The 23802-nt window shown below is 39.5% G+C and overlaps 1 protein-coding gene across 7 annotated transcripts in view; it reads left to right on the top strand.

Moving 5' to 3' along the window:
• Positions 1–2506: 2506 nt before the first annotated feature.
• LOC109913291 (F-BAR and double SH3 domains protein 2) overlaps positions 2507–23802 on the top strand; it is a 249340-nt gene continuing 228044 nt past the window's right edge. For 4 of the 7 annotated variants that reach the window (XM_048597833.1, XM_048597832.1, XM_048597831.1 and 1 more), the window contains exons 1-3: positions 2507–3002; positions 4062–4159; positions 19348–19425. In XM_048597833.1, coding sequence (XP_048453790.1) covers positions 2982–3002; positions 4062–4159; positions 19348–19425 — 197 coding nt within the window. In that variant the 5' untranslated portion in view covers positions 2507–2981. The remainder of the gene's footprint in view (positions 3003–4061; positions 4160–19347; positions 19426–23802) is intronic. The other 3 variants (XM_048597836.1, XM_048597835.1, XM_048597834.1) reach the window with 1 other exon arrangement.

Below are 23802 nucleotides of genomic sequence, written 5' to 3'. Positions count from 1 at the left end.
GGCAATGATGTATCGGCAACGCCTCGTGCTCCCACGAGGAGCTTGAACAGTCCATCCACTTCACCAACACCTTCCAACCCAACTTTAAGTTTACCTGGACCATCTCTAATACCTCTCTCTCCTTCCTGGACCTCTCTGTCTCCATCTCTGGCAACCACCTAGAAACCGATATCCAATTCAAGCCCACCAACTCCCACAGCTACCTAGAATACACCTCCTCCCACCCACCCTCCTGCAAAAATGCCATCCCCTATTCCCAATTCCTTCACCTCTGCCGCATCTCCTCCCAGGATGAGGCATTCCACTCCCGTACATCGCAGATGTCCTCGTTTTTCAAGGACCGCAACTTCCCCCCCCTCAGTGCCCTCGACCGTGTCTCCCGCATTTCCCGCAACTCATCCCTCACACCCCCTCCCCGCAATAACAACCAAAACAGAATCCCCCTCGTCCTCACGTACCACCCCACCAAACTCCGGATCCAACGCATCATCCACCGACACTTCTGCCATCTGCAATCCGACCCCACCACTAAAGACATTTTTCCCTCCCCACCCTTATCTGCTTTCCGAAGGGACCACTCTCTCCGTGACTCCCTTGTCCGCTCCACACTCCTCTCCAGCCCCACCACACCCGGCACTTTTCCCTGCAACCGCAGGAAGTGCTACACCTGCCCCCACACCTCCTCCCTCACCCCCATCCCAGGCCCCAAGAAGACTTTCCATATCAAGCAGATGTTCACCTGCACATCTGCTAATGTGGTATACTGCATCCGCTGTTCCTGTTGTGGCCTCCTCTGCATCGGGGAAACCAAGCGGAGGCTTGGGGACCGCTTTGCAGAACACCTACGCTCGGTTCACACTAAACAACTGCACCTCCCAGTCGCGAACCATTTCAACTCCCCCCTCCCACTTCTTCAGACAACATGTCCATCCTGGGTCTTCTGCAGTGCCACAACGATGCTACCCGAAAGTTGCAGGAACAGCAACTCATATTCCGCTTGGGAACGCTGCAGTCCAATGGTATCAATGTGGACTTCACAAGCTTCAAAATCTCCCCTCCCCCTACCGCATCCCAAAACCAGCCCAGCTCGTCCCCGCCTCCCTAACCTGTCCTTCCTCCCACCTATTCCCTCCTCCCACCTCAAGCCCCACCCCCATCTCCTACCTACTAACCTCATCCCGCCCCCTCGACCTGATCGTCCTCCCTGGACTGACCTATCTCCTCCCTCCCTCCCCAGCTACACTCACCTTTACTGGCTCCATCCCCGCCTCTTTGACCTGTCTATCTCCTCTCCACCTATCTTCTCCTCTATCCATCTTCTATCCGCCTCCCCCTCTCTCCCTACTTATTTCAGAAACCCCTTCCCCTCCCCCATTTCTGAAGAAGGGTCTCGGCCCGAAACATCAGCCTTCCTGCTCCTCTGATGCTGCCTGGCCTGCATTGTTCATCCAGCTCTGCACCTTGTTGTCTCAGATTCTCCAGCATCTGCAGTTCCTACTATCTCTGGACACTACGTTCAATGGCTGGAAAAGCATCGCCTTCATCAATGTCTGGCGTTCCAGGGGAGGACTCTGAAACTGTCCTTGAAGTTTGACATCATTCACAATTATCAGACAGAAGCTTACTACAAACTGTTCAAAATTGTGACTTGTCCGCCAAATGGCACCAAGTTTTGAGTTCAAACATCTTAATGATGAGGCAGGGTTGCCCCAGATTCGGAACACAAAGGGAAGTAAATCTTGTGGTTTGGGAGCTACTATCTCATGCGACCTCCTGCCTAATATGTTCAAAGACCTGTGGGTCAACAATCAGCCAGTTCAGTCACAAAGACCCCAGCTGAAACTGTCAAACCTTCGTAGACATTCTTCAATCAAGGGATTGAAGACTTGCAGACTGCCTGTCAGAGGCATTGTCTTTGGGATGAGATGAGAAACCTAACTAACCCCACTGTTTTAATCTGTTGGGGATGAATGTAAAATATCTCACTGCACTATTTTTAACAGCAGAAACTTTAAAGCAGAGTCCTGAGTAATACTTATTTCTCAATCAACATTATTTTAAAAATAATTACCTTATCATTATTACCTCTCTAACTGTGGGAGTTTACTGTGTGTAAACTGACTGCCCTGTTTCCTCCAACAGACACTGACGACTCTGTCACGTGCTTTGAGATGTTTGCTGATGATGAAAAGGGCTGTGCAAGTACATTCTTGTTTACACACCTATTCTGTATCACATTGAGGCAGTAATTCACCGGCTGTACCTCAACAGGCCTCGCTCATCAGAGCAGCCTCTGCGTGATTGTGAGCGTCTAACCGATCGATCCAATGGAGCTGAGCCATCGATAAGACCCAGCTCGATTGCTTTCTTTTGTCCCCTCGCAGGGGTTGCCCCTGGCGACGGCCGAGACCTAGCGTCACTGACCGGGCCCCGCTCGAGCTCTCGACGCCAATGACACGAAGACATTTTCTTCTTCCTCCTCCCCTCCTTCTTGTTCTTGCCGCTTCGGTTCCGACAGCCGCCGCTGTAAGTCGCTATTGAGTGGCGGATCCCTGAAGCGGTGTGTGTGTGTTTGGTGGTTAATGTTCCACCGCCTCCTTGCCTACCCCCCCTCCCCGACCTCCTCCTTGCCTTCTCCGGTATTTTTTTCCTGTCTCTCACACATTGAATCTGTTCACTGGAGTGTTGGTTGTGTAACGGAGGTAGATATAATGGCGGTGTCCCAGTGACTCTCAGCAAAGACACAGATCTGTGTCTTTCTCTCACCGCCGCCACCCCCCCCACCCCCGTCTCTCAGAAAAAGAGCAGACCCCGATCGTACCGGAGTTTGCTTTTTTTTTGTTTCTCTCTTCTCTTTAACTACTCATTCCTTCTCTACATCGGCGGGTGGCAAGGCAGCTTTCTATTTATCTCCTTGTCGGTTTTCTTTTTCGTTTCCATCCTCCCAACGTCGGATTTATGATTCCTGTCAGTTCATCGACATGCAGCCTCCTCCGAGAAAGGTGAGTTCCAAAAACGACATCTTTATTCGCTGACTGTGTGTGTGTGCTGAAATGTCGTATTCGAAGGAGGGTCGGGGGCGGGGGGGATGGTGGAAATACAATGTTCCCAGTGTTCAGCTTTAAAAAGGAATTTCTTCCTCCCCCCTTCTCGTTTATGCCTTGAATTCAATGACGTGCCAATATGTTTATCTTTGGGTTACTGTGGGCAGATATTTATAGATCCTTTTCGTGAACATGATTTTGTTTTCTGTGGTGTTTGTGCCGGAATGGCAAATATGCTGTAGTGTGATTGCGTTCGGAATCAGTGGGATTGTTAAGATATTTACATGTGAAAGGTGGGAGAGATGTTATTGTTTTTTTTTCTCTGGAGGCTCAGTGGCTTATTTTTCTGTGAAAATGTGTTTCTCTTTAGTGCGCTTCATCATGTAAACGTCGAAGTAGAAACCAAAATGTACACGATTTTGGTTCTTTTAATTGCTTGAAATCGGAGTCGACATTTCAAGGAATGACGCTTTATGGGAAGTGGGTAGAATGAATATCTTTTAATTAGCGACATTTTTGACTGTAATTTCACGAATTGTCTGAAATTGATTAAAATTGACAATTGTTGCTGCTTTAAATTCTCTACATGAAATGTTTCGCGCTATTTACACGATTTGTGACAATGTATGCTGTCTCAGACGTAGAGTTTGTGCTGTTTCTGGAGAAATTAACTCAAATTGGCGCAAGACTGTAAAAACATTCCGACTTTTTTGTTAGTAGGAACTGCAGATGCTGGAGAATCTGAGATAACAAGGTGTAGAGCTGGATGAACACAGCAGGCCAAGCAGCATCAGAGGAGCAGGAAAGCTGACGTTTCGTGCCTAGACCCTTCTTCCGAAATCTTCAGAAGCTGCTTGGCCTGCTGTGTTCATCCAGCTCTACACCTTATTATCTCCGACTTTTTTGTACTTACTTCGCGTGTTCTCTTGAGTAAACTGGTGGGTTTGGTTAGAAATCATTTTATCTGTACACATTCATTATTTTTTCAGCCAATGGTATATTTCTTCTTTATCAAAGGTGAAAGTTACTCAAGAACTGAAAAACATCCATGCTGAGCAAATGACTAAACTTCAGGCAAAGCATCAGGGGGAATGTGATTTACTGGAAGATTTGAGGTAGGATTTCCAACATTTATTTTCTGACTAGAACAGAACAAAAAATCCCAAATTGTGGAAGTATTAAATAATTTTCTCCTTGTTTTGGCCAAACTGTGAATAATACAGATGTGCCAAACTGAAAATACCACAAGTATGTTATTCTGATTACACGAATCAAAAGCATGTTTTTGATGTAGCATTTCCCTGAAATGTTTTCCCTTCTCCTTTATCTGAAAGAGAGTACTTGTGTTGAATGGCATTAAACATGTGAGAATATTCACAGGTGTTGAGAATTGTTTACTTGAGAGTTCCTGTTTATATTTTCATTTGTACCTTGATAAATTGTGACTGTTTTATAGACCATTGCTTTACATTATGGCCTGGAGAAAAAAATAATCAAACTGAATTTTATGTTTCCTTTTGCAACACTATGATTGTTACTAATGTGTAGACAGTGTAAACATGAGCAGGAAAACAAATACTGCAATTCTAGTTTTGCCCTGGGTGGCAGTATTAAAACGATAGTTCATTCTCCTTGTTGCATAGTACATTTGCATTTGCTTCAAAAAAGCCGTACTATTTCTTTAAAACTCAATGTAATGAGTTAATAACTATTTAAACCATTTTTTGGTCCTTTTATTTTAAATTGTTATTCTACATCTGATTGTAGGGACACCTTGTTGAGTGATCTTGCAGTATTTATTTGTCAATATATGCTTGCTTTAAACCATTAAGCAGTCCAAACTGCATTATAAGTTATTTGATGAAATCTATTTAGTATTATCAAATGACAGATCTCTTAAAAACACTTCACATGTAGTACTCTAACTTAATAAGTGGTGACTATTGAGGTGGTTTGAGTCAGTGTCTGTGTATGCTCGTTTGGGTAAACTGGAAATAATACATTCAATAGATTATACAATGGAAATGAACAATTAATTCTTGCTTTCAAAAGAATTAAAAGGTAGCTGAAGTTTGGTTAGAAAGTTAAGAAGCAGGTTATTGTGTTTATTATGAGAAACTAGAGATTGGAGTTCTCACACTTTGCAAATTAAGAGTATTCATTTCAGCATATCCCAGCTTTTTAAAATGCAAATACAGTGCACCTTTTTTCTCCAATCTCAATGAGTAAACACCAATATTTTTTCTTGAAAAGGAATTAGATGCTCTTCCTTTCTTTGATTATTCATTCATGGGATGTGGATGTCCAAGCCAATGTGCCTGATGCTAACTAAGTGCCTGTCCCTAATTGTCCTTGAGAAAGGGATGGTAAACGACCACCTTGGACTGCTGCAGACCTTATAGGGAACACCAACTGTTAGGAAGGGAGGTGCAGGATTTTGACCCACTGTAAAGTACTTTTAATGTAGCAACAGATTAGGAATATATCTGGTGTTCTTAATGACATCTCATTGCTTTTCCCATGTCACCATAGAACCTGTCATAACTCATTTTGTTAATTAAAGCTACAGTTTCCCTTTTCTTTGCAATAAATTTGCAGAATAGTTACAAGAAGGTGCAATGATATATTTCCAAGCCAGGATGGTAAGTGGCTTGGAGGAGAACTTGCAGATGCTGGTGTTCCAATGCATCTGCTGCTCTTGTTCTTCTATGTGGTAGAGGTCATGGGTTTGGAGGAAGCTGTTGGAAGACCTTTGGTGTGTTATCAAGGAACAGTTCCTTTATTGTGTTGTTTTCGTTATCAGTGCAATTTTTCTTTCTTGATGCAAGGCACCATTGGTTTTGGTGCAGCTTTGACCTATGGAAAATTCTTCTGTTTTAAAATCTTCCACACAACAATTCTGATTGAGTAAAATAATAAAAAATAAGCTGCTATTTCATTTAGGCTCTGCATTGGCATAGTCCCAGACTAGCTACTTGTTTTGTTGCTTTGCTCACCACTCTATCCCATGCTCCAAGTGACCCAAATCAGGAACCTGAGTAGACTTGAACAACCTCAGTCACCTGACCCAAAATATGGTAATATTCGAAATCTGGCACAGCCTCAGTACTGAGAACAGAGGATTTGAGATACTGAACCTGAATGTTGGTAACTAATTTAGAGCATCTGGATTGTATTTAAAGAACTAACATTCATTTATTTCAGATACAGATTTTTAATTTTCAGTGACACATGATCATCAAGTCAGTTCTTTTACATTAAAAAAAATGCATTCATATCATGCTTTTCATGACCCTGGGATTAAATACTTTTGAAGTATAGTCATGTTGTAATGTAGAAGCAATATATTTAGACAGTAGAGTAGGTTTTCTGCTTTTGGTTTGTGTTGAGTTGGCTTATCAACAGTTGTGAAATTATGTTTTCAGACCTATTTCGTAAATATCTGTTTGTAATTATAGTGTGCTTTCATTGAGGCTACATAGTTTTTCTCAACGAAATACAATTTCAAAAGTAGTTCCCTCTTTGTAGGAATCCTGATTTTAGTCCATTTTTTAAAGGGAAAAGAATGTGTTAATCAATCTGTCAGTGGATTTATTGAGCTTCACTGTAAAAGTACTTTTAATGTAGCAACAGGTTAGGAATATATCTGGGGTTCTTAATGGCATCTCATTGCTTTTCCCATGTCACCATAGAACCTGTCATAACTCATTTTGTTGTTTAAAGCTACAATTTCCCTTTTTCTTTGCAATAGTTTTGCAGAATAGTTATAAGAAGATGGAGGTGAGGCGGTTCAATCAATTGTGCTTGTCCATGAGCAATTCTCCTAATGCAATTCCCCACTTCTCATAATTCTAAACATTGTTTATTGTAGCCAACAAACTTGTTGAAGCTCTGATGTAATGGCTTTTATACTTTAGTTAGTTATTGTGTGATATATTTGGAACTTCCTTTATCCATTTTACAGAGGACAAGTTTTTCTTTTGGAGTAAAAGGGTAGAATGAGGATGGAATTTCATTCCATCCTCATTCCATCCATCTGCTTTTGTGACAACAACTATCAAATGTGGTTTTTGTGGAACTACTTGATATGCTGTTGTTAGGCTGCTGCTTTTGGGATCCTTGATAGTGGTCCGAGAAACAGTTGAATTATATTTGCTGTGCATATTGTTATAATCCTTGTAGAGATTAGCAAATAAATAACTAAATTTATTTAACAACCCCAGTGAGAAAACCGTTGAATAAGATTTTATTGTTAAAGTGAAAGTTATAAAAAAACCATAACCAAGAGTTTAAACATTAATCATCAGATAAATTGTAATTAATATAATCTGTAAATGACGTTAAATAGCAGTTGCAACAAAGCTGGATCTCTGAGTTCTAGGCACCCCGTTAAACATATGTGGCACTAATTTCAGCCATAAAATTCACCAAAGATTTAAACTTCCTCACAGAGAATTTCAGCTCCTTGACTTTGAGGATTTAACTACAAATTCTATTCCAACAGCAACTCTCAAGCAACCCGATTTCAATGGACACAATCTTCACCAAAATTATATCTACCATATCTTCATCTTTCCTAATGACAATCTTGATGGCGTGGATCAATCTAAATCATCTTTATTTGGCCCAACAAGTCCCACACCGACTCTCCGAAGAGCATCGCACTGAGACCCCCACCCCTTCACCCTATCCCCGTATCCCTGCATTTCCCATGGCTAATCCACCTACCCTGTACATCCCTGGACACTATGGGCAATTTAGTATGGCACATCCACCTAACCTGCACATCTTTGGACTGTGGGAGGAAACCAGACTATATGGAGGAAACCCACGCAGACATGGGGAGAATGTGCACACTCCACACAGACACTTGAGGCTGGAATTGAACCCGGATCCCTGGTGCTTTAAGGCAGCAGTGCCAAACACTGAGCCGCTGTGCTCAGCCTGCTTTGAGACTCGGCCTTTATATGCATCGCACCTCCGGATTGTGGGTTCCAATGGCTCCTGGAGGCCAAACCAAAATGGGAAGCAAGAGGTGTTGAAAGCAGCCCCTTGGTACAGAAAACAGCAGTCCTGCTTGTGAGCAATTGCTTCAGGAGTTAGACTAGCCATAGTCCATCCCTCCACCCTAAACGCCACTGGAGGCAGATGCAGAGTCAGACATGAACCCTGTCTGCCTTCAGTTGCCTGACTTGTGCCAACCCTACACAAAATGGCACACCGTCAAAGCATTAATGCAGACCTGGGTGCGGGGGTGGGAGTTGTTTCAAAGTGTGCTAATGCCAGCAACATTAGAGATCGGTCTTCTAAAGAATTAAACGTAACAGAATTGCAAAGAATGTCAGTAAGAGGAGAAAATTGATTAAAAGTGACTTGGAATGTAGCAGCTGGAGATGGAAACTAATGTATTTTGGCAAATCAATTAACAGCAGTATTTACCATTTAAATAGAAGTAGGCTGATTACCATGGAAGAGCAGAGTGACTTGGTCATATAGATTTACAGAACGATAACAAAGACGTGGCTAAATATTTCTAGGTCCTGGGTGTTCATAAAAAGGTAGAAAGGGAAGGGAAAGCAAGGTGATGGGGTGGCAGTATCGATTAAGGAAGGCATTCCAGAGCTGTAGAAGGAGGATGACGTGAAGAATTCAAAACCTGAATCAGTTTAGCTAGGGCTAAGCAACAAAAAAGCCACAGTTGCATTGCTAGGTGTAATCAATAGTTCAGCTACTTGGAGTGGATGTAGAAGAATAAATCTGCAAGGATATTGCGGGGAGGTTCCAACATTGTTGCGTGACTATAATGGGGGACTGTAATTACCCAAACGTAGATTGTGATACTGGTAGTGTAAGGAGCAAATGTTCCTAGATCGCACTCTGGATTGTTTCATACAGCAGTATTTTTCCAGTCCCAACAGAAAGGATGCACTGTTAGACCTGCTTCTTGGAAGTGAGCTGGGAAAGTGGATCAAGTGTCGGTGGGGGGAGCATCTAGGAGATAATGAACATTGTATTGTAAGGTTCAGGATGATGGTGGCGAATAATATACATCAGTCCAGTGTAAGAAAAATCAATTAGTGGATAGCTGACATAAATGGGGCAAGAACGAAACTGAACAATGGGCTACCTCCAAAGAGGAGATGGTTTGGGTCCATTTGTGGAATATTCTCTCAAATGGGAAAAGTAAGGCAAATAAATCCAGAGCTCTCAGGATGACCAAGGATGACAAATTAATATGAAGAACAAAAATTGTGCTTATAACAGGTAGATAATACAGTTGATAACCAAAAGCAAAACAGAAGGTTCAGAGCGGAGGTGAAAAAGCAAATGAGAGATACAAAGAGAAATTGGCAGAAGCCTAGTGGCCAACATCAACGGGTCTCCCAGAGTCTTCAGTTATGAATATAGATTGAAGAAGTTGGGACTGTTCTTTTTGGAGAAAAGGCAAGCTGGATAAAGTGCATAAGGAGAAATGTTCTTACTTGTAAAGGGAACAAGAATGAGCGGACATAGACTTAAAGTGATTTGTGAAAATGCAGGTGTAATGTGTTTTAAAATAAAACTTCTCACACCGTGAGTAGTTATGGTAAGGAATGTACCTGGAAGTATGGTCTAGGCAGATTCAACTGCGACATTAAAGATGGCACTGAACAGTCATTTGGATAGAAATAATATAGAAGGATAAAAAGCAGGAGATTGTCACCTAGTACCAATGTTCATTTGAAGACCTGGTGCAGAAGCAGTGTGCTGTAACACACATCTATGATTCTGTGACTTGAAGGTCAAATCTCAATATCATCCAGTAGGATTCCTAGGGATGCCTGAGACCAGTTCTGGTCAAGATTGACTCTTAAGGTTGGACTCAACCTTAACTCTGTTTCTCTCCACAAATGCTGCCAGACCTACTGAGTTTTGCCAGCACGTTGTGTTTATTTCAGATTTCCAACATCTGCAGTATTTAGCTTTTATATGTCTGAGATCAAATGGAACTAGGGGACAGGAGATAGTTGTGTCTTAATGATGGGATAATTGGGTGAGAACATGATTGAGTCTGTGTATAAAATGGGAACAAGTAATAAATGGAGTTAGTTTTGTGATACATAAGAGAAATAGAACTCTGTCTGAAAAGGTATATGCATTGACTGTCTAGGCTGTGTTTAACACCTCCGCTTGTTACACTATTAAAATCCAGAATTCAGATAAATTGCCAATCTTGACACGTAATATTATAGCCTAAAGATGATGGGCTCATAAAACTTTACAATGTAATATGGTGTTTCACGGTACCGAAAGGTACAAATTCCTCAAGATCTTGTTTTGCTGGCATAGAATTCAAATATGAAGAAAGATTTAAAAATCTGTCTTTTTTTTGATAGAATGTTTCAACTTTAGGGGCAATGCAATAATTTTAATTTTATGAAATAAGGGATGCAGGGAGTGAGAAACAAACCATAATTGAAGTATCAAGATGTGTCAAAGATACATGATCAACTGTAAGAGATTTAGACCAAAAGACAGGGGAACTGTCGTCAAACTTGTGAAGCTGTGGAAGTCACTTCCAGGGCTAGTGGTTGAGGTGGGAAATAGGTCACCATCTAAGATTGGTTTCACTGGGTGAATGAAGGAACAAGGATTGAAGGGATAAAAGATATATTTGGACAAATGGGATTAGAAATATTTCCTTGTATAGAGGTTAAACGCTGGCATTGACTGATTGGCCTAAATGGTTTATGTCTTCTTGGTAATTTTTGTTGATAAAAAGAAACATTCCACATTAACAAAATCAATTTTTGATGCAAATTTTGTGTTACTTGAATGATTGAATTTTTCAGAATATTAAAATGATTTTCACAACCTCAGAGTTTTCTCCTTTCCTGTGGGAAAATTATGAGCTCATTGTTCAGTGTTCCCCATTATATATGCTATATTTTGAATTCAGTTTATGGGAAAATTTAATCATGGAACAATTAAATTTTTTCCTTCCTTCCTTCCTCTTCAAAAGTGTCTGTTTAACAGTATGAAAATTTGAAAATCATTGTACAGTGTCACTGCACTAATGGTTAATTTTTGCAAGCAAATTCATATATCAGCATCAATACAAGATATTTGAGATTTTCTCAAAGGAGGAGGAGGTGTCATTTACATTCAGTACCACAATTCACTCAATCAGTTAAGTCTTAAACAGGGATATGTATTTTTAATACATGTTCTTGGAAGAATCACCAAACTGAATTGTTAATTTTGTTTCTCTCTTTGTGTGGATGCTTCTCGACCTGCTGAATATTCCTGGCATTTTCTGTCTTTTTTTAAGATTTTCAGCATCCACGCTTTTGCTGCTTATATACTTTGATTTGTGCATTTGAAATTGATTTACATGGAACATATTGTTTATATAAAATTAGGAGGTGGCTCTCATGTTGAGGATTATCATTCCTCATCACTTGCATGACACACATACTTTTAGCCAAGTTTGAATCTTATCCAAGTTCTCCTGTGTTTGGCATGGATTATTTCATTATCAGAGAAGTTGATAACAAAACTGAACATCGACTCGTCAGTGCACTCTATACTTTGATCTTATGATTAGAACATAGAACATTACAGCGCAATACAGGCCCTTCGGCCCTTGATGTTGCGCCGACCTGTGAAACTAATCTGAAGCCCATCTAACCTAAACTATTCCATTATCATCCATATGTTTATCCAATGATCATTTAAATGCCCTTACATTTGCAGGCATGGCATTCCACGCCCTTGCTACTCTCTGAGAAAAGAACCTACCTCTGACATCTGTCCTATATCTATCACCCCTCAAGTTAAAGCTATGTCCCCTCGTGCTAGCCATCACCATGCGAGGAAAAAGACTCCCACTGTCCACCCTATCTAATCCTCTGATCGTCTTGTATGTCTCTATTAAGTCACCTCTTAACCTTCTTCTCTCTAACGAAAACAGCCTCAAGTCCCTCAGCCTTTCCTCATAAGACCTTCCCTCCATACCAGGCAACATTCTGGTAAATCTCCTCTGCACCCTTTCCAATGCTTCCACATCCTTCCTATAATGCGGTGACCAGAACTGTACGCAATACTCCAAGTGCGGCCGCACCAGAGTTTTGTACAGCTGCAACATGACCTCATGGCTCCGAAACTCAATCCCTCTACCAATAAAACCTAACACACCGTACACCTTCTTAACAACCCTATCAACCTGGGTGGCAACTTTCAGTCATCTATGCACATGGACACCGAGATCTCTCTGCTCATCCACACTACCAAGAATCTTACCATTAGCCCAGTACTCTGTATTCCTGTTACTCCTTCCAAAGTGAATCACCTCACACGTTGCCACATTAAACTCCATTTGTCACCTCTCAGCCCAGCTCTGCAGCTTATCTATGCCCCTCTGTAACCTGCAACATCCTTCCGCACTATCCACAACTCCACCGACTTTGGTGTCATCCGCAAATTTACTAACCCATCCTTCTACGCCCTCATCCAGGTCATTTATAAAAATGACAAACAGCAGTGGCCCCAAAACAGATCCTTGAGGTACACCACTAGTAACTGAACTCCAGGACGAACATTTCCCATCAACCACCACCCTCTGTCTTCTTACAGCTAGCCAATTTCTGATTCAAACCGCTAAATCACCCTCAATCCCATGCCTCCGTATTTTCTGCAATAGCCTACCATGGGGAACCTTATCAAACGCTTTACTGAAATCCATATACACCACATCAACCGCTTTACCCTCATCCACCTGTTTGGTCACCTTCTCAAAGAACTCAATAAGGTTTGTGAGGCACGACCTACCCTTCACGAAACCGTGTTAACTATCCCTAATCAAATTATTCCTTTCTAGATGATTATAAATCCTATCTCTTATAATCCTTTCCAACACTTTACCCACAACTGAAGTAAGGCTCACTGGTCTATAATTACCGGGGTTGTCTCTACTCCCCTTCTTGAACAAGGGGACAACATTTGCTAGTCTCCAGTCTTCTGGCACTATTCCTGTAGACAATGACGACATAAAGATCAAAGCCAAAGGCTCTGCAATCTCCTCTCTAGCTTCCCAGAGAATCCTAGGATAAATCCCGTCTGGCCCAGGGGACTTATTTATTTTCACACCTTCGAAGGGAAAATCTTTGCAAATACTGCCTTTTCAGTGAGGCTGATTCAGTGCTGTGTTTAGGAATGTAGAAATATTGAGCGTGTACTGACTAAGTGTGGACAATTGAAAGAATGGTTATCTCTCTGAGCTCTTGAGATTAAGAGTGTCTAAAGGCATAAGATTTGTTCTGAAACAAAGTTGGTATAGAGAACAATAAAAACCAAAAGAACTGTGGATGCTGTAAATCAGGAACAAAATCAGGAGTTGCTGGAAAAGTTCAGCAAGCCCGGCAGCATCTGTGAATAAAAAATCAGAGTTAACGTTTCTGGTCTGGTGACCCTTCCTCAGAACAGTTGTGAGGAAGGGTAACCGGACCCAAAACAGTAACTCTGATTTTTTTTCTTCACAGATACTGCCAGACCTGCTGTAGTATAGAGAGCAGGTGGTTGTGGTCAGATTTCTGGTCTCGGTGTGCTGTCTGTGGAAGAGCTAAGTGGAGTTTGTTTACTTCACCAAAGCGGTAAGAAAAAATAAATTGAGATTCTCCTAAAGTCAGATCCCTATATGAATTCTGTGATTACATATTAATATTCCAATGTATTAAATTATTGCTTATTGATGTTGCAATGCATTTGTGAAGATGCTTACCTGATTTCAATTTATGTGTAATAGGAGAATAATTGTCTGTGTGTGCGTGTTGACAGTATCTATTGTCTGTCCTTAATTGCCTTTGAGAAGTGGTGATGAGCTGTTTTCTTGAACTGCTGAAGTTTGTGTAGTGTAGGTACACTCCTAGTACTGCTGGAAGAAGGTTCTGGGATGTATGATTATAATTAGTTAGAACTTTGCTATTTAAAACTAATGTCTAATAATAAGCAATATGGTTCTGAGTTGGAATGGTGCTTAGCTTGGAGAAAAACCTCCAACTAGTGGTGTTGCCATGCATCAGCTGCCTCTTTCAAAGTAGGTTTCCCACTTAATAATGGCAACACTTTCTTCTAAGCCACTCGGGACTTCTTCTCCAGCCCTTGAGTTTTGAGGACAGCTAAATTAGCAGTATTTTTATTCAGACTTAATCTGCACACTGCTGACCTTCTGGATAATGCAGTCTTTGTATGATACTGGACACCTATCTCTACACACCAACTTTTTTTTTCCTTTTCTTTTTTTTTCCTAATGCATGGAATCCTTTGCTTCATGCTTTACTGTGAGGCTATAAACCTCATTAAAACTGTGTATATCAACAACTACAGATGCCTGCACTGCTCTCAGAATAAATTTAAATGAAACTAAAACCATGTCACCCCTTTTTTAACACAGAATATAGAAATGCAAATCAAACTTGAAAATATGTTCTTGACTTTCAAACTCAACTCAAGTTTGCAAAGAGCAATAACAATATATCTTGAACCACCTTCACACTTTTTATAAAGCAGTCCAATCCGTTCCAATCCTCTGCTGTATCTTTTTGGTTGGCAGGTTTATTTTCCTTGAGCCCATCCAACTTCTTTTGAAATCATTTAATTATCTGCTTCCACCACCCTCATAGCATGTTCCAGGTCATTACCATGTGCTGCATAAAAGATTTCATTGTCATGTTCACCTGCATCTCTTGTCCAAAACCTTAAGCCTGTGTCTTCTAGTTTTTATATCATAGCTAAGCTAATGGAAACTGATTTTCTTTGTCCACGTACTTAATCTGTTTATAATCTTGTCCACCTTTATCAAATCTCCCCTCGATCCTCTTTGCCCCAAGGAATGCAGACCAAGATTCTCCACTTTTACCTTGTAAATAATATCCCCCTTCCCTGGAATCTTCCATCTCTTTTGATTCTGCATTTACTGGTGCACACGTTATTGATAGTCTTTGAAATGTTTAAAGAGCCACTGTCAGGAATTTTTGGTTTGCAACCCAGCAGAATTCCTACTGTGTAAGGATTTATAGTTTGAAATTTTATGCCCATGATGCAGTCAGTTTTCTGTAACATTCTTGAAATTTCAAGAAAAAATTGTGTTCGTAATGGTAGTAAAAGAAGAATCTTGATAAAAGGAGATCACTGTGCTTTTCTTTCCTGACCTTGATAACATAGCCTTTTTTTTCAAGCACGGATCCCAGGAATTTGCAAGCAGATGTCAATCCACCAAAACTTCCCTTGTCAATTAACCTCAGATTGCTGTTGGAATATGCTAAGCCGGGACATTAAAAGAGCAGATCAGGTTAAATGGTCAGCAATAGGACTTAAATATCATAGCTTAGGTTAGATTTTTGTAATTAAAACTATCTAATTAAAAAGAGGCTGGATATCTACATTAAAAGTTAATAATATAGACAGGTGGTTCTACTGAGTAGAACCAAGGGACCATTATCTGTGGTCTGCAACTATTAGTGAAAGTTGTTACGATGTTACATTGAGGTCTTAATATACACTATTATTATGGTGGAGACGTTTAATGCATTTTGGGCATTTTTAATCTTATCACTTAATTTATGAAATTAAGTCAGTGAAAGTTCATGTTTATACAATTGTTGTGGCTTTTTGTGGGTTAGAGTTGCCTGGATTGAATATGTTTAGATTTTCCTATGTGTCCTTGGTATGTTTTTTGCTGTTACTTTGAGGCAGAGTTGTAAGTGTTCCTATCTTGGTGATACTAATACAAATTTACAAATAAGAACAAAACACTGTGAATGGTGAAGATTGAAATATTCTTTTAGTCTAACAGTATCTGAATGGATGATTTATTTATTGTCACATATCTTGAAGATACAGTGAAAACTGTTTTGTCGCTACAATAAGGATATAAAGAAATTGCTTAAATAAGAGTTCATCTTCTGTTGAAATTGGGGTCTTAAACACAGCTTTAGGGCTTCAGCAAGGTCTCCGCAAGGTGTTATAGTCCTCAGGGAGTCCTGCTCCACGAACAGCGATGATGACGCCGATGCCCCAGGAGACCCCGGCTCTGCCGCCGACCACAACTAAGAGTCCAGCCTCCGGGCCTACTGCCGCCAGGAGTCCCTGCTCTGGGGACTGCCACTGCCAAGCGTCCAGGCTCTAGGCACCACTGCTGCCGGGAGTCCTGGCTCTGGGCACCACTACCACCAAAAATCCAGGCTCCAGGCCTCCTACTGCCAGGAGACCCCACTCAGGGCACTGCCACTGCCAAGCATCCAGGCTCTGGGCCTGCTGCTACCACTGCCAAGAGTCCTGCTGTTCTGCTCCAGCCTCTAAGCTGAAGAAGAAACTGGAGTTGCAAGTAGACCAGGTAATGAAGAAGGCATTTGGTATGCTTGGCTTTATTGGTCAGTGCATTGAGTATAGGAGTTGGGAGGTCATGTTGTGGCTGTACAGGACATTTATTAGGCCACTTATAGAATACTGCGTTCAATTCTGGTCTCCCTGCTATAGAAAAGATGTTGTGAAACTTGAAATATTTCAGAAAAAAATTACAAGGATGTTGTCAGTGTTGGAGGGTTTGAGCTATAGGGAGAGGCTGAATAGGCTGGGACTGTTTTCCCTGGAGTGTCAGTCTGAGGGATGACCTTTAAAGAGGTTTATAAAATCATGAGGGGCATGGCTAGGGTGAATAGTCAGGGTCCTTTCTCCAAAGTCGGGGAGTCCAAAACTGGAGGGCGTAGGTTTAAGGTGAGAGGAGAAAGATTTAAAAGGAACCTAAGGGGCAACATGTTCATGCAGAGGGTGGTGCGTGTATGGAATGAGCTGCCAAAGGAAGTGGTGGAGGCTGGTACATTTACAACATTTAAAAGGCATCTGGATGGGTATATGACTAGGAAGTGCTTATAGGAATATGGGCCAAATGCTGGTAAATGGAACTGAATTTATCTGGGATATCTGGTCGGCATGGACGAGTTGGATTGAAGGATCTGTTTCCGTGCTGTGCATCTCTATAACTATAACTATAAGAAAGGTAGATGAAAACCATGCCGATGCTTTGAAGAGCCCGAACACTACCTGCCTTGCCGGCGCCATCTTAGATGCTGTGTTATCTGTGAAACAAAAAATTAGTGTTAACATTTTGGACCAATAAATCTTCAGTACACCCGTCATTCAGAGAAATCATATCACTTGTATGGACTAGTAACTTGTTCAAAGCTGTCACTGGAGTTGATGAGTGAAAGGATAACTTTAAATGTTAAATGTATGATGTCATCATAAAGAATCTGAGGCTTTTAAGGAAGTACTGAAATTGTAGTCCGGAAGTTTGCCAACAGCAGAGTGATTGCTTTCTCAACAGCAAAGCTGGAATTTGTATCAAATGATACTGGACCTACTTCTTAAAAATGGAATATATTGATCTATTTAAGTCATGCAATGACTTGTGTTACTGCTGTCCTCTGTTACAGGGCAGCAAGTTATTCAGCCAACAGAACTGTGATAGCTTCCTCCCCGTGCTTTTAGCCATACCAACATGTCCTTTTGTTTGATTCTTATGTGTTTATTTAGTTTTCCTTTAAATTCATCTTTCCTAGTTGTCTCAATTACTTGCAGTCATCTGTTCTTTGTTCTAACCCATCTCTGGGCTGAAAGTTTTCTCCTGAATTCCCATTGGGATTTACTTTATGCCTAAATGAATGTAAAACAAACAAACAATCGATCTAACAGGTTACCTCAATACAAGGGCTTTAGTTCAAAAGTTCCAGATCAGAAGTGTTTGGTTAAACCCTGAACGAGTTATTTGAAACTGAGAACATTTAAGCTCACTAGTGTGAATAGACAAAGAAAAGGCTATCAAACACTCATGACTGGAAATTGGAAGAAACAGTTCTATCGAATCTATAGACATGATCGAAAGGGAACTTTGAGAATATTGGAGTTCTGTGAAGTGATGGCATTGGGAATAGGTGGGATTGTACCTTTATCACGTGTTTCTGAATCTTTGAAATTGAATTTTATGTAAATAGTCTTTTTTTTGTTGCAGAATAGACTTCTGTTTTTAATTGTTGGAACAAAATCTGCTATGTCTATGCTTCTGTTTCGGTGAAAGACCACCTCACGGAATAAAAAATCTTTCAAAGCAGCTTTCAGATTTCAGTTTGGGATCTGATTTATCCATTAATTATATTAGCTGGAATCATTAAAACTGCTTTGTGCTGAATTGTTATTTATTTAAATTGCATAAGTCGTGTTGTACGTTACAGAATTGAATTGAATTAGCTTTACTGTCACGTACTCAAATATGTACAGTGAAAAGTTTATAAGTCACCACTTATGGCACCATCTTAAGTACAAGATACATAGCTACAGGTTCTTCCATAGCACGTGTTTGAAATTTGATGAACCAATAGGAAACGGTTTTAAGTTGTCATTGAATTTTATATACATATTTTGTGGCCAATTGTACTATTTTGAATGAATTAATTCAGAATTTCCTGTTCTATTATGAACTACAGTTTTTTTCTCCAATTTATTCAAAGTGGAGGATTGTAGTAACAATATGTCAACAAAATTACTATCACAATGTAACAGCATACCTGTTAAGAAAATATTTTTTTCATAATTCTCTATAGACATAACAGGATTAAGTTCAGGGTATACATGTATTTCTTACAATGCTATTTACAATATTCTGAGTATGAGGTTAACAAGACCACTTCAATGAAACTTCACAGCACACTCCGCCCCCAAGTCATCTTTTAAATATGGGGAGAAATTTTTGATTTGTCTTCTGATGCAGAACTCTTGTGAATTGATTGACTTCAATGGAAGAAAGAATAAGTTTTAATATGCCTGACTGATCCACAAAGCCAGTTTCAACCTAGGTGGAAAATCAAATTGACACTGGTGTCAATAGAGACTGAAGTCTATTTTTAGGGAAGGCACTGAAAAAGTTTAACATTTTTGCAATAGTGAGTGTTGTAAACCATGTGGATGTTTTGTTTAGTAATTTTCAATTAGATGGGAATTTATTTTAAAAAACCTTACTGATGATTTATTGGAGAAAATGACCATGAATCTCTTGCCAACAGAAATATTAATTTCTAAATTCTACTGGTAAATGCACTTCTTCCATTAAGAGCGTGACTCTAAGCTGGTGCAGAGAAATTGCAAGCAGTTGTAATTGTTATTTAAATTAAATCAATAAAACAGCCACAACAACTTGTATTTGCCACAGTGCCCCCTCCCTCCCTGTTGCCATCCAGCTTTGCACCCACTCATATTCTTCTTGCCACTCTAGGGAAGTATTGCATGGCGACCTAAAGGGAAAACCAAGATTAACAACTAAACATTTCAGCAGACTTCAGAATTCCCAAAGGTAATGTTGCAGCAAATCTAGTTTATAAAGCATAAGTATAATTATTTATTGTTATGGACCTCAGGAGTTGGAAATGTAAAGTAATTGGGTTATTATCCAAAGCAGAGCAAAATCACAGTGCCACAATTCAATGAAATATCAATGTTCTGAATCAATTCAGTCAATTAATTTATAATATATGAAAATAAAGAGTCCACATATTGAATCAGTAAGATATGCAAAATTGTAGTGCAGTTAAAATGCTTGGATATAGCTGACTTGTACTAGTTCAGTGTCAGGAAGGTGGTGGCATTGTGGTAATGTCACTGAATTAGCAATCCAGAATCCCAGATTAATATTCTGGTGACAGGTTCAAATTCCACCATGGTAGTGAAATTTGAATTTGATAAGAATCTGAATTAAGCTCTAGCCGTGTCATTGTGTAATCAACCAGCTGGGTAGTTTTTTAAATGTCCTTTAGGGAAAGAAATTTGCCTGGCCTACCCTACATGTGACACCAGACCTACCACACTGTGTTTGGTTTTAACTGGTCTCTGATCCATTCGGGTTTGGGTAATAAATGCCCGTGTCCCATGAAGAATTTTTTTTAAATATAGAGGCCTGGTCTGCTTGCTTAGATGGATTTAAAACATCTTGTCATATTATTTCAACTAAGTAGCGAGTTCTCCTCGTGCATGTCCCTGCCTTATCAGCAATAGAGACAAATTGTGAACATTTTATCTTGTTTGCTGTTCTTGACTGCTTTGCTCTTAATCAATTGACTGTTGCATTTACCTGCATAACAATACTGCAGAAACGTAAAATATTGACACCTGGCAGATCCACTGGATAAAGGCAAGTTTGTTCATTCTAAGTATTTTCACTCAGTGTGGAGGGAGGTGCGGGGTGGAATCCTAAATTAGTATTGGGATCTATCTATAACCAAATGGGCTATGCTTGTTATCCATATTGGAAAATACTAAAGGAAGTTTGGTCAGATTTTTAAGAAATTCATTCATGAAATGTGCTCCATGCTGACTGGGCACGTATTTATTGCTCATCCCTGATTGCACTTGAGAAAGTAATGGTAAGCTGCTTTTTTAAATTGCTTCAGTTCTTTTGCTGTACGTAGACCCACAGTGCTGTTGAGGAGGAAATTCTCAGATTTTGACCCAGTGACATTAAAGGAACAGCAAAATATTTCCAAATCAGGATAATGAGTGACTTCGAGGTTAACTTGCAGCTGGTGGTGTTTCTTGTATCTGCTGCCTGTGTTCTTCTACATGGTATTGGTCATGGGTTTGGAAGGTCCTGACTAAGGATTTTTGGTGAATTTCTGCAATCTACAACTAAACCAGCTGCTGAAGGAGATTCCACAAACAGCCCAACCTTAATAATGGGGGAAACTCAACACATTAGTGTTATCAAGTTCCCGTAAAATTGCTGTAAGACATCTTAGCTCTTGTATTCACTGTTTGCTACACCTAATTATACCAACATGAATTTTTTTTCCTCCTAGTAGTTGGGTCAGTAACCAGGAGCTTAGGTACGGAGCAGGAGGTTTAGATGGGATCTGAGCTTAAGTTCTCTCACTGAAAATGGTGGGTACGTAGAATTCACGGCCTGAAAGGGCAATAAAAACAGAAGCCCTCCACGTGCTTTAAGCAAGTTAAATGAGTAGTTTAAAACAAGATAGCATACAAGGCTATGGGCCAAGTGGGATTTGAATAGATTGATGTTTGATGACCAGTGTGAAAAAAGCCTTTTACTGCCCTGTTTAAAAATTTTATGACCTCATCAGCATATTAATACACTGTGATTGATTCATGTACAGTAGCACCAAAGCTGTTTAGATATCAACATTTCATAACCTATCAAAAAATAACTCTGCCACATTCTATTGCATTTACAATGTTATTGCCCAATCTCTTAACAAATCTGTATTCCTTTGCATTTCTTGTATCATCATCGTGTCTTACTTTCCCATTTATTTGTGTTGTCAGAAAAATTTGAAAGCATAGCTTTCTATCCCTTCACTAATGTCATTGATATAAACATTTGAGTTCCAAGTATTGATTCTTATCATATCCTAGTAGTTGCAGCCTACCAATCTGAAAGTGACCAAGTTTTTCATAATTTTTGCTTTCTATTTACCAATACCCCATGTGTACTTAACCCAATTCTATGAGCTCTCATTTTGTATAGTAATTTCTTCTGTGGCATTTTTTTTTTGAAAATAGAAACATTCTGATTCAAACAATTTGCCCTGGCATATAATGATAATTACAAGTAAATTTGTAACAAGTTTGTCAAACTAAATTTCCCTTCCCAATATCCATGTCGACCCTCCATTATTATATTCTGATTTTTCTAAGGTCTGTATTACCACAATTCTAATACTGATTCTTAGCATTTTCCCCATTACTGATGTCAGGCTAACTAATCTGTAGTCTCAACTTCATGTCTGTCTCCTTACTGTCTGTTTGAGTGGCAGTGTTATGTGTGCTACTTTTAAATCCGTAGCAAATGTTCTGAAAAGTGAAGCAGTACTATCCCTGTCTCTTCAGCTACCTTTTTTCAGATACAGGACCATTAGGTCCAGGAGATTTATCAGCTTTTAGTTGCAGTAATTTCTCCAGTACTATTCCTTCTCTGATTTCATAAGCTCTTTATTCTTTCAAGACCTCCAGTTTCTCATTAATTATGGAACATTTTTGTGTCTTCTAACATGAAAACAGATGCAAAGTATTTTTTGACTGTCTCTACCATTTCTTTATTCCTGATTATATCATTCTTCCTACCTCTGCCTCTTTATGTTTGCAAATCTCTTTCATTGTACATATCAGTAAAGTTTTTAACAATGTGTTTTTGTTTCTTGGTTTTACTCTCATTCCCTTTTCTTTTTCCGTATCAATGTTTTAGTTATCTTTTATTGAATTCTAAAAGTCCTTCCAATCTTCAGGCTTGCTACCCTTTTTGGGAACTTTTATCAGTTGGTCCCTTTAATATTGACTGTAACTTCTCTTGTATCATGCCCAGATCACTTTTCCTATTGGGTTTTTATTAAGGGATTAAGTATTTGTTTAAAATTGGATTAATTTTTTGAATGTTTCCCAGAGCCTTTCTGCTACCATGTCTTTTAATTTAGTTTGCTGTTTTTCACAACTAACTTATCCCTCGTGTATGGTTCGTTTTGTTCAGATTTAAGATCCTTAACTAAGTTACTCTGGAACTCGTAAAATTCATTACTATTCCTTTGAGGCTCCTTTGCAAAAGGTTTTGGGTTGGCAATTTTGTCATTGCATTCATACTTCTCAAAACTTATCCACTCCACTTTTAAAAATGATTGCGGACACTACTACCACATAATTTCTGTTAGGTCATTCCATACACTTTTCCTTATTTATTTGATCATGGCACCTTATAATTTTGAGCATGTCTATGAAATTTCTTCTCCAACTAAAAGCAAAGTACTGTGAATGCTGGAATCTGAAATTAAAACCAGGAAATGCTAGAAATAGTCATCAGGTTTGACAGTATTTGTGGAGAAAAAAGCAATTAACTTTGAGTCTAAGACAACTTAAGAACTGCAGGTGCTACAAGATATGGGTATTTACATCAGTATCTGTTTCTCTCCTCTTAATCTTTTCTGCTGTAATGAAAATGCCCCAATTTTTCAAGTCCCTATTCAAATATCTACTTATCATTGTAAGGCATTCAGAAATGAATTGCACTATATTTAGATCCGATATGCTTTTTTAGTTTCTGTTTAAAAAAGAAACCTTCAATTGTAATCACTACCCTTTTGAGATGTGAGTTATTGCACATAGAAACATCTCTGCACTTCTATGCCTTTTAACAGCTCTTGATTTACTCTGTATATGCTGTCTTTAGTCTTCTTTGTGAGATGTATAAGGTTATGTTTCTGTGCTCTAAATTTAATCTATTTTCTAAATGTGCCAAGGTCAAAATATTTGTTAGCCCCAAGAACGCCTCTTAAAGACTGCTTCTTGATTGGGGGGTGTACCTTTTGGTTTCCAGGGGCTCTTTTTTTCATTCTCACTAACTACTTTATTAGTTGACACACTCACTACTTTACCTGCTGTTTTGTTGATATAAGGATATTTGCACATGTATAGAAGCAGAATTAAAAGAATTCATTAATATCTTCAATAATTATCAGCATTCCAATAAACTTGAAGCCACAATGTACACAGGCTTAATTTCTTGCATACCACAGCATTTAAGTTAACACAAAACAATGAGCATACGTTAACCACAAATAGTTTATTTTTATAAAACCTGACAGTTGCTTCTATTTTTAAAAAAAACCGAAGCATGTTTTTGCAGACTGGTAAGGTCACAGCTGAATGATTTCATGTTTGCCTCTAACACCGT

The sequence above is a fragment of the Rhincodon typus genome, chromosome 6 (assembly GCF_021869965.1).
Source record: "Rhincodon typus isolate 14 chromosome 6, sRhiTyp1.1, whole genome shotgun sequence".
NCBI lineage: Eukaryota > Metazoa > Chordata > Chondrichthyes > Orectolobiformes > Rhincodontidae > Rhincodon > Rhincodon typus.
The sequence above is the reverse complement of the archived record's forward strand: the minus strand, read 5'-3'. Positions and strand labels throughout refer to the sequence as shown.